The sequence below is a fragment of the Thalassophryne amazonica genome, chromosome 4, assembly GCF_902500255.1.
Source record: "Thalassophryne amazonica chromosome 4, fThaAma1.1, whole genome shotgun sequence".
NCBI lineage: Eukaryota > Metazoa > Chordata > Actinopteri > Batrachoidiformes > Batrachoididae > Thalassophryne > Thalassophryne amazonica.
Genome location: NC_047106.1, coordinates 14,879,033 through 14,891,496, shown reverse-complemented (window position 1 = coordinate 14,891,496; position 12,464 = coordinate 14,879,033). Strand labels below are relative to the sequence as shown.

The 12,464-nt window shown below is 37.3% G+C and overlaps 1 protein-coding gene across 1 annotated transcript in view; it reads left to right on the top strand.

Annotated features, from left to right (window-relative positions):
• The first annotated feature begins 4,956 nt into the window (after positions 1-4,956).
• Positions 4,957-12,464, top strand: part of LOC117509324 (cell adhesion molecule 1-like) — a 548,821-nt gene continuing 541,313 nt past the window's right edge. The window contains exon 1 of the mRNA XM_034168986.1: positions 4,957-5,191. Within this exon, the coding sequence (XP_034024877.1) occupies positions 5,116-5,191 (76 nt within the window). The 5' untranslated portion in view covers positions 4,957-5,115. The remainder of the gene's footprint in view (positions 5,192-12,464) is intronic.

The following is a 12,464-nucleotide window of genomic DNA, read 5'->3' as shown; positions in this document are numbered from 1 at the left end:
GAAAATGAGGAACAAAACATAAAAGCACTGCTGAATGTTTCTTTAATCAATAAAAGGGTTTATTTTGGATTCAAACCGATTGTTAGTGCCTACTTGTTTTTTTTTTTTTTTTTTGCACATAACTTTACCTAACAGTATTTCAATGTCCAAATGTTGACCTGTAATTTATTTCAGGTTGTTTTTAAGACTTTCTTTTTTAATGAATTACAACTGGTCACATTTCTAAACTTCTTCATTTTCTCAAGTTATTAGACATTATTTATAATTTGAGTCAAATTCATTTTACGTGTAAACATGCCTGCTCATTAAACTCGATTCTGACATCTGAGTTCTTTCTTTTCTGTGTTACTTTTCAACATTGTGAGTCACAGCACATTTTTAACATGATAAATGTAATTATCTCTCCTGGAGAAGGTCATGGTTCTGCCTCTCCGGTCAAAAGAAAAACTGATTTTTGTAAAACATAAAAAGGTTGCATTTAATGTGGAAAAAAAAAAAAAAAAAAAAAAAAAAAAAAAAAAAAAAATATATATATATATATATATATATATATATATATATATATATATATATATATATATATATATATATATAAAAGCAGATCAGAGCCAAGAAAAGTAAAAGGTAAAAAGACTGACGGCTGGCAATAACCTGTAATAGACTACTTTAAATATGATTACAGACCTGATCAAAGAAGTGGAGGCAGGGAATTCTAAAAGAACTTGAAAAAAAAATGGAACAATCCATTTTATTAATGAACAAATGTACTGGCACTGGTCTGATATACATGACACTGGGTTTTGAGGTACAATTAGAAATAAGGGCATAAAAGGCCTTTTAGCCATTTGTAATTAATCATTCTCAGTTCGCTAGATGTTGTGGATAGATGTGCCTTTCCACTGACATGCCTCAAGATACAACTCGGCTATTGTGGCGTATTAGACCAATTTTCATCAAAATTGACAAAAATATTCTGTCTGGCTTGAGACAGCTACAAACACATTTAGAGAAGGATTTCAATAAAATGGGGGAACAAGGACTGGAACATCATGAAACAAGGTGATTTAGTTAATGAACCAATTTTCATCAAAGTTGGTGAGTGTCTTGGATCTGAAAGCATTTTTATGTTTGAGAGTGGATCCATGACTGAGCATGGCCAAGAAATAATACATGTTTAAAAATCTTGTATGTGTTTTGTAAAAGTTAGCAAGAAATATACACTTCTAAATGTAAAAATGCTGTTTTGTAACCAGATAACACACCTGAAGTGATGTTACAGAGATGCTAGCCTGGGTACCACCATTAAGTGACAAAGGCAACTGCTTGTTGCTGTCATTTGTAGCTAATATGACTGTAGTGTCACAGTGCTTTTGATATTTGTTTTAGAATTGTAGACACAGAAAGATACTGACATATTTGGTCAGCGGTATGTCAGTAATTTTGCTCTCTATAAACAGTAAAAGTACTGAAAAAGAATTGTAGGAACAACTTAAAAAACTCTTAAATTGGTTAAACTCAAAAGAATTAAGTTGATCCAAACTAACAAGTGATATTTATTTCAACTTGTTAAATGAGGTGAACTTAATTAATTTCAATGTTCCTAATTGTAGGTATCTGATTCTGTTTAAGTAAACTTCTCTAAATTAACTAATATTTATGTCAACTTGTTAACTCAGACAAACTTAAGTCAGTTGATTGTTGTTAAATAAAGCTATTCCTTTAGGTTTTCTCTTTTTTTCAGTGGGCTTATGTCCAGATACCTTCATATGACAAGGATGAGAGTCTATGACCCCCCCGGACGGGACTTCGGTCCATCGCAAGCTTACTGCCCCCAGACAAGTCTGGTACCATTTTGCAGCTGGTTGGACTGGACCAATGTAGGTGAAGTGTCTTGTCCAAGAGTGCAGACAGGTAGCCTGAAGCACACACCCGGTGTCGAAAACTGGTCTATATATTGGTTTCCCTCCTCACCCACCTGCTCTGAACAGTCTGAAGCTATCATAATTATAACAATAATTACTCTTATTATGTTATTAATAGCTGGCATTATGGTTTGTGGGGGTTTTGCTGACATGTCCAACACTTTCACATATAATAATACATCCTGTGATTTCACATTGTGAGAAAATGTCAAACTTGTTACTGTCAACACTTTGGGAAATTTCAGTGTAACTTATTGATTCACTGTGGCGAAATATTGGCTCAAACAATCAAAGGTCATCTTCGGTGAACTTGCACAGGTCACTGTCCAAGTGTCAACAACCAATCACAAGCTGTATTTGCAGTGACAGAAGTAACCTGTGTCTAATAGTGTGACGTCTGTCATCTCCACAGATGACGCGTGACACTCTACTTCCTGATGTGTATCGCCATCCTCGAGGGAGCAAAACAAAGCACAAAGTATACCATGAAAATTCATTTTCTGAGTATTTGAAAAGTATGTATACACTGATTGCAGTCAGAATATTCTGAGTTCAAGTCCCCCCGCCAATGCAGAGCGCCTTTCTATATGGAGTTTAGTACATGCTGTATCCATGTCTGCAGTTTCCTTAAACCTATAGACCACGTCAGTATGCAGATCACAATATTTGTTGTTTATTACTGATTCCATACTGGACGACATGAGAAGAGATGGATGACAGTAGGATTGCTAAGCAACCCCCCCCCCCCCCCCACACACACACACAATCAGCTCCATAAGTATTTGGGCACCCCACCATCTCACTCTGCTTTAATATACAATCAGGTCCATAAATATTTGGGCATTCCCCCATTCCACTCTGCCTATTAGGTGAATTGTTGCTGATGGCAACCAGTGCTTTAAATGTTTTTGATTCAAGCCAGGAACAGCATCAAAGAAAGAAATAAGTCACATTAAAGCTAGCTTTAATCTTTCTCACTCAGCTTGATCTTGACTGATCAATATTTTTATTGATCTAAGATTGGGAGCTAATGATTGCTAAGAATTTGAACATTGTGGACAGACAGGAAGGAAAGAAGGAAGGAAGCTGGATTTTTAATTTGGAAATTCCATAGGTGTTTGGACAATCACTGTCCTATCCCTTTCTTCATAATGAATTATTGTTACTATTACTGTTGCTTAGCAACATGCCAATCATAGGTGACATACCCACATATGTACCCATATCTGACATTTTATATAAAAAACAATATCACACTGTACTTGGAAAATTCTTTAATACTACAGATTGTCACTTTATTCACTGAAATTGGTGCTATTTCTGCTAAGTCCTATCCATGTAGCCCTGACACACTGCATTCATTACAATGGCTAATGTATGTAAAGTTTGCAACCATATTTTGTGTTTCTTGTGTTTCTGTATCTTGTTTGTGTTATGAACAACACATAATAAAGAAAAAGTATTTTCTCTCAAGATATATGTTACATTTCCAAAAATTCTCATGTGATTTTAATTAACTGCATTATAATTTGAAGCGTATCGATTAAATTAAATTTACATTTGTATGTACTTGTTGTTGACGTGAAGTTTTATTTTTAACAAACGTACCATATTTTTCAGAGAAGTAGTTGCAGTGGTATAAAAGTTGCAGTCTTTATCACCTGTTTAATTTGTGATTTTTGTGCACTGTTGCAGTGCACCTTTTATTATTGGTAGTTATTCTTTTATTACTGGAGTTTATTTTGTTGTTTTGTTTATTTGGGAAAACCCTATATAAATAGTTATTATAATAATCATTGTTATTAGTGACTATTTTTCAGAACATAAGTCGCAGGATCTCCCAAACTAGTAAAACAAAAAATGTGACTTTTGCTCTGGAAAATATGATACATATTTCATATTCATTCATTTTCTCCTCTTTAACGGTCTGGGTCATGGTGACAGTGGACCAAGCTGCTCATCCCACACTTCCCTATCCTCAGCCACGTCCTATAACTCTTCCCGGGGATACATGTTTTCCTTTTCAATTTTAAACAAACAGCAACAACTAAATTAAGACATGTTTGTGAAAATTGCAACGTCCTTTTGCACAGTTTCCCCAGAAATTTCTATTCATAACCATAGGATTTTCTGTTTAAGAAAAAAAAAAAGATGAAATTTCAGCTACAGTTTACCAGCAGGTGCACGAGAGACACAAGCCTAGGTCATATTAGCGTAAGACGTGAGTGCTAACCAGTGACCTAACATGTCAAGTGGATATCTGCAGCACTTGGAGGATCCTTGTCTCCTGCTGGAATGACTTTGTGTCAGCTGAACAGTCACTGAGACTCAGATGAGGAGTGCCACTTGCATTGTGAGGGAACATCAGCTTTGACATTTTGAACATATGGCACGTTTCTCAGAGCATGGTCCAGCACACAGATGCCTCACTGCTGAAGACCCCAGTGGCTGGAAGTCAAGGACACATCTGTGTTTGACCTGACTGTGGCAGAGTGATGGTTATGTTCAAGAAGTGGTTTCCATCCAGGACCCAACTTTGTGTCACTGTCCAAATATTTATCGACCTGACTTACACCAAGATTCCAGCCCCGTCCCATTGTACCACAACACCTACTGTGGCAGTGCGCTGAGTGTTGGCGCAGGTCTGCTCTCTGAGTGCCTGTCTAGTTTGATGCAGTTGCACAATTAAAGCCTCATATAAACACACACAAAGAATTCATCCTATTTATGCGTGTGCACGTTCTATATGTCTTACTGTGCTGTCTTTTGTGCAATAAACAATAAAGTAAATGCTGCTTTTTCACAGCAGGCAGCTGTAAAATGAAGCTACAGCCAGTTGACTGGAGGTTGCCCCACATGAACTAACAGACTATAACCATAAAAGAAAATGACTAATATTCCTATAAAGTGAGGGTAATATTTCACACTCCACATTGTCACTGTAATATTCCAAAACTGTACACCTTTTGGTGCGCAGTACACAGTGATATTAGACTTTTGGCGATTTTTTATATGGTGCTAATGCATCACAATGATTTTTTTATTGGCCTGGATGTCACTGCAACATAATGCAGCCCAATATGATGGCAGGCTCCCCGCTCCAGCCCTCCCCCCGCCTCTCATGTGTCTACATTTCCATCCCATGGCCGTCTCTAGGTGATTTAGCGCCGCCAGTCTCAAGCAGGTGTCCAACATGGCGATCACGGGGAGCGGATCTCTCGCTATTTCTCTCTCAGTTTTCGTCATTTCCGCGGCATTTCTTCCGAAAGGTAAGTTTTCCTTTTTCTTTTGCTTTGCGGTGTGTTGTGTGTTGCAGAAAGGCGCAGCTTGCAGCCGGCGGAGGCGCAACGGGGAGAAGTTGTGGCGCGTTTGCGCGCTCGCTGCGCACCAGCTTCTCCTCAAATCTCAGCATCACTTTGTGCCACGCTGCCGGCGATCTGCACGTCTCACACGCTCCTCGTTCTGCACATCGAAGGGTGGCGAGTTTTGCCGCAATTAAAGGGAAAAAAAAAGAAAGAAAAAAGTAAAGCGATGAGAAAGTAATGCGAGTAAATCGTCGAGTTAAATGTTAAAAGTTGCGCGCAGCACTCGTTTGCACGCGTGTGCACGTTGACAAACGTTGGTAATTGTGTGTGGAAGTGTGCGCGTCAGAGGAGAAAAACACGCATTGCAGCTCTCACGCGGCGTCCTCCGAGCCTCGTGCCCGTGTGCGTGGTGCACTCCGCAGCGTGCACTTCTCCCGCTGTCCGTTAGGTTCAACGTGGAAACGTGTGACTGCCTGCGAAGCACGCACTGGTAGCGTGCACGACCACAGCAGGCTCATGCCCGCGGCTGCAGCACTGTGCGCGTAATATCTCCTTTGGCTCTCGTGTCGCAAACGTTTTGATGTCGCACGTGAAGACGACTTGAGTGACTTGGAAGTGACTTGGTTTGTTTGTGCCGTGAGGTTACGTGTGGCATCTGCGTCACTCATCAACAGGTCTGCACAAACTTGTGACAGCATGTGCGTGTGCATGAGATTGATGACCCCCTTCTAAAAATTAGGCTAAAGGCACTGAAGCCTGTTTCTGTCCCTGTAAAGGAAAACATGCCCCCCCAATAAAAAAAAAAATTAAACATGTTTTCTTATACACATGACACTCTTGGTCATCATTATGAGATACTGAATCTTAATTATAAGACTAAGCCAAAGTTATGCAATTGTAAGTGATCATTATGAGATAATAATTCCTAATTATTATATGGCTGTGATGCTACACTAAAAAAATGACTCATTGGATGAACTCAATTCACTTAAGTGCAGGATTTCCATCTAATAAATAGATGCAGCCCTAACTCAAACAAAGCACATCCGTGCAAGATAAGATATGAGATAATAAGTCATAAATATAAGACTAAGATGAAGAGTTATATCATAGTTAAGTCACCATTATGAGATAAGTCCTAATTATCACTATGTTCTGCCATAGTGTCACCATTATGATGATGATAAGTCCTAATTATAAGATGAAGAGTTATATCATAGTTAAGTCACCATTATGAGATAAGTCCTAATTATGACTAAGGTATGCCATAGTAAGTCACCATTATGTGATAATAAGTCTTAATTATAAGATGGAGACAGTTATATCATAGTTAAGTTACCATTATGAGATAAATCCTAATTATGACTAAGGTATGCCATAATAAGTTGTCATTATGAGATAATAAGTCCAAATTATCAGACGAAGACAGTTATATCACACTTAAGTCACCATTATGAGATAAGTTCTAATTATAAGACTAAGAGAGTTATACCATAGTAAGTCACATTATGAGATAAGTCCTAATTATAAGACTAAGTCAGAGTTATGCCACAGTAAGTCACCATTATGAGATAAGTTCTAATTATAAACCACCGTTATGGGAGAAGTTGTAATTCTAAGACTAAATCAAAGTTATGCCATAGTAAATGGTATAACTTTGATTTAGGCTGGATCAGGGATGGATCAGGGTCACTGTTTGTTGTGATTTGGCGCTATATAAATAAAATTGATTGATTGATTAAATTATCATTATGAGAGAAGTCCTAATTATGAGACTAAGCATTATGCCCTAGTAAATGATCATTATAAGTCCTAATTCTAAGACTAAGACAAAGGTATGCTGTAGTACCCCATAGGGAGGTGATGGTCAAGTGGTTAATCACTGGGCTTCAGACTAGAGGATCCTCAGTTCAAAACCCAACCAGACTAGAAAATCACTAAGGGCCCTTGGGCAAGGTCCTTAATCCCCTAGTTGCCCCTGTTGTGTAGTGAGCACCTTGTATGGCAGCACCCTGACATCAGTGTGTGTTTGTGTGTGTGTGTTTATGTGATTGGGTGAATGTGAGCCATAATTGTGAAGCACTTTGAGCTTCTGATGCAGATGGAAAAGTCAATCAATCAATCAATCAATCAATTTTTTTTATATAGCGCCAAATCACAACAAACAGTTGCCCCAAGGCGCTTTATATTGTAAGGCAAGGCCATACAATAATTATGTAAAACCCCAATGGTCAAAACGACCCCCTGTGAGCAAGCACTTGGCTACAGTGGGAAGGAAAAACTCCCTTTTAACAGGAAGAAACCTCCAGCAGAACCAGGCTCAGGGAGGGGCAGTCTTCTGCTGGGACTGGTTGGGGCTGAGGGAGAGAACCAGGAAAAAGACATGCTGTGGAGGGGAGCAGAGATCGATCACTAATGATTAAATGCAGAGTGGTGCATACAGAGCAAAAAGAGAAAGAAACAGTGCATCATGGGAACCCCCCAGCAGTCTACGTCTATAGCAGCATAACTAAGGGATGGTTCAGGGTCACCCGATCCAGCCCTAACTATAAGCTTTAGCAAAAAGGAAAGTTTTAAGCCTAATCTTAAAAGAAGAGAGGGTGTCTGAATTGGGAGCTGGTTCCACAGGAGAGGAGCCTGAAAGCTGAAGGCTCTGCCTCCCATTCTACTCTTACAAACCCTAGGAACTACAAGTAAGCCTGCAGTCTGAGAGCGAAGCGCTCTATTGGGGTGATATGGTACTACGAGGTCCCTAAGATAAGATGGGACCTGATTATTCAAAACCTTATAAGTAAGAAGAAGAATTTTAAATTCTATTCTAGAATTAACAGGAAGCCAATGAAGAGAGGCCAATATGGGTGAGATATGCTCTCTCCTTCTAGTCCCCGTCAGTACTCTAGCTGCAGCATTTTGAATTAACTGAAGGCTTTTTAGGGAACTTTTAGGACAACCTGATAATAATGAATTACAATAGTCCAGCCTAGAGGAAATAAATGCATGAATTAGTTTTTCAGCATCACTCTGAGACAAGACCTTTCTGATTTTAGAGATATTGCGTAAATGCAAAAAAAACAGTCCTACATATTTGTTTAATATGCACTTTGAATGACATATCCTGATCAAAAATGACTCCAAGATTTCTCACAGTATTACTAGAGGCCAGGGCAATGCCATCCAGAGTAAGGATCTGGTTAGACACCATGTTTCTAAGATTTGTGGGGCCAAGTACAATAACTTCAGTTTTATCTGAGTTTAAAAGCAGGAAATTAGAGGTCATCCATGTCTTTATGTCTGTAAGACAATCCTGCAGTTTAGCTAATTGGTGTGTGTCCTCTGGCTTCATGGATAGATAAAGCTGGGTATCATCTGCGTAACAATGAAAATTTAAGCAATACCGTCTAATAATACTACCTAAGGGAAGCATGTATAAAGTGAATAAAATTGGTCCTAGCACAGAACCTTGTGGAACTCCATAATTAACCCTAGTCTGTGAAGAAGATTCCCCATGTACATGAACAAATTGTAATCTATTAGACAAATATGATTCAAACCACCGCAGCGCAGTGCCTTTAATATAGCCTTTAATAAAAAGTGCTATATAGATGCAGTCCATTTACTACAGTAAGTGATCATTATGAGATAAGTCCTAAGTATGACTAAGTCAGAGCTATGCCATGGTAAGTCATCACTATGAGATAATAAATCTAAATTATAAGACTAAAACAGAGTTATGCCAACGTAAGTGACCATTATGGCATAGTAATTCCTAATTATCAGACTAAGTCAGAATTGTGCCATAGTAAGTCTTATCTTATGAGATAAGTTCTATTTAAATGACTAAGTCAGAGTTTGAGCTTAATAAGTGATCATTATAATGTCATGAATCCTAATTATAAGACTAAGTCAGAGTTATGCCATAGTAAGTGATCATTATGAGATAGTAATTCCTAATTATCAGACTAAGTCAGAATTATGCCATAGTAACTCATCATAATGAGATAAGTTCCATTTAAATGACTAAGTCAGAGTTATACCATAGTAAGCAATCATTATGAGATAGTAATTCCTAATGACCAGACTAAGAGTTATTCTGTATTAAGTCATTAATGTGAGATAATAAGACTTTTTTAAAAGACTAAGACAGAGGTATGCCATAGTAAGTGATTATGAGATTATATGTCTTAATTATAAAAGTAAGTCAGAGTTATGCCTTAGTAAGTGATAATATAACAAATCTTAACTACACGACTAAGTCAGAGTTATGCTATAGCAAGCTATTTTTTGAGATATTAAGTCCTACATATAAGAATAAGTAAAAGTTATGTAATTTTGTTTGAGATAAATTGTAATTATAAGACAAAGTCAGAGTTATACCATAGTAAGCCATCATTATGAGATGAGTCCTAATTATAAGACTAAGACATAGTAGTATTGCCCAAGTCATCATTATGACTTGGGCTCATATTTGTAAGAGTAAGTCAGTTATGATATAGTAAATCATCATTATAAGTCATAATTCTAAGACTAGTATTTACCAAGGGATTATACATTCTAAGGCTGAGTCATCATTATGAGATACAAAGTCATCATTATGACAAGTCCTCATTATAAGTCTAAGCCAGAGTTATGAGCTTGTTATCATTATGATAAATACTACAAGTCCTCAAGTCCCAACTTGGAGACTATAACTTAACATTATAAGATCCCAAGTCATATAATGTGTCCTCATTAGAATATATTAGAAGGTATAACAATGAGTTAATGTGCAAGAAATATGACATAATAAATTATGATTACAAAACAGAAAATTAAGATTGAAATACTAAGATATAGCTATGAGATAAGAAAGAATTATGAGATAATAAGTCATGACTGAGATAAGTGAGACATATGAGATAAGGTGTTATATTTACAATACTGCCCATCATGACTGATATCCTAAGTCATAATAATGAGACACAAACTCATGATTATGACATAAGTAGGAACTATGAGATATTACTTATAATTATGAGATACTAAATGAGAAATCTGTGATAATAAGTCATGATTACAAGACAGCAAATCATGAACAAAGTAATAAATGAGAAATATGAAATAATAAATCATAGTTACAAGACAGTAAATGATGATTGAGATACTATGTCAGAATTACAAGTATTATGAGATAACAACAGACAGTTATGAGCTACTAAGTCAAGCATAAGTGAGAGCTATGTGATAATAAATCATAGTTATAAGACAATATGACTTAGATAATAAGTGACACGTATGAGATAATAAATCATAGTTATATGACAATATGAATTAGATACTAAGTGACATGTAAGAGATAATAAATCATAAGACAGTAAGTCATGATTAAGGTATTAAGTCATAGTTATGAGTTAAGTGGTCAGAAATATAGTCCGTCCATTCTATGCCATATTTGTGTCCAAGTAGCTTAAAATTACAATTAGCTGTCTCATAATTGTGACGTATCTTGTAATTTTATCTTAACATGCCTTAATTATGAATTTGAGGAGAAAACACTATTTTACTAATGAGCGCAGTAATTTCGGGGACTTTTTTGCTTTGACTGGTTGAAATGGGATTCCTTATGAGGTGGAGATGATTTTTTTTTTTAATCTGCTCCCCGTTTTCAAGGCCATCATTTCACAGTTGTTGAATTTATTAGGCTGTGTGTTGAATAGCAGCTGAATGACATTTACAGCATTGTCTTGTGTTTCCTTGTCACATTAATTTAATTAACCTCTCAGTCAAATACAATAATGCATCATGAATACACAATAACCTGAAGCTCGGCGCACGGCAGCTCCAGGAGGCGGCGCCTTGTCCACTTCACTACCTGAAATCGTGTGATGTACGTCCAGGTTTTTAAAAATTTGTCTGAAAATAAAAAGTAAACAACCGGGGCGCTGGTTCAGTAAATTGCTGACAGTTGGTTTTTTTGACACGTTCTACCCTCCAATTGTTCTTTGTTGATGATTCAGAAGTGCTGGACTTGAACTTTGCTTGTGTGTCACGGCACAAAAACAACAGTCTGACCAAACGAATGCTGCTGAGCACGGACGGGTTATATCACAGAGAAACAGGCATTTACTCATCAGAGGGGCATATTTTCTGTATTTAACCAACATTTAAGCCTCATTTGTTTTCAACAGTTACCAAGACTGACAGCACAACATACAAACAAAACAACAGCAGAAAGACACATTACAGGAATGTAAAACATTGTAATGTAAATACAAAATTTGTAAGAGAATATAAAATTAGTGCTGATAATTGAACTAAGACAAGACTTTTTTTTTTGGAACATGTTCATCCCTCACTGACCGAAGGTCCGAAGGGGGGTTACGTTGTGGCTGTTTACTTCCATCTGTCCGTCTGTCCATCCCAAAAAGTGTATAAGTGTTCTGAAATCAACATTTGTCACATTTATAGGAACAATGTTGTGAAACTAGATACGAGTCCTTGTTACAGGTTGATAATATGCATATTATCATAACCTTTGAGACTGGCCCATTTTACCAGAGTTATGATCCGTTATTAGCAAATCTAGACTCAGTCAGTTTTATAAGTGGGTGTCTGCATTCTGAAATCAACTCCTCTCACATTTTTATGCTGCGTTTACATATAGGCATGATGCTTTACAAATGTCATATTTCCGTCATTCATGGCACATTTGTGACATTCATAACGTGACTTAACGCATCTGAATAGAGTTCTTAACAGTGCGTGTTGATTCGTGACATTTGTGATATTTGTGGAGCATGTTTTTGGCTGCCAAGAAAATCTTCCACGAATGTCACGAATCACCCTCGATTCGTGGAGTTCACAACTGAGTGCAACGGTACATGGTGATTGGTGGCGATTAGTAGTGATTCGTAATACAGCATGGTAGCATTCGTAGTGTATTCTTGATGGTTCTTGGAGCCCAAACTGTCATGAATCGACATGAAACATGTCAAGAACTGACTCAAATTGTTATGCGTTTTTACTTGATGATTTGCAATGGTGCGAAACAGCCAGCGATTCTTGCCATTAATCGTAACATGTGGTAACAGGTCATAACAGTTTGTGACGGTGCATGACACCTCTGCCCTGGATCATGATTCGTGGCATTCGTGACTTGTCGTCGTTATGTGTAAACGCAGCATTAGGAGGAATTTTATGAAACTTGGTACAAGTCCTTGAAATGTTATCAGAACGTAGCAAGCACTTGTACCAAAGCAGC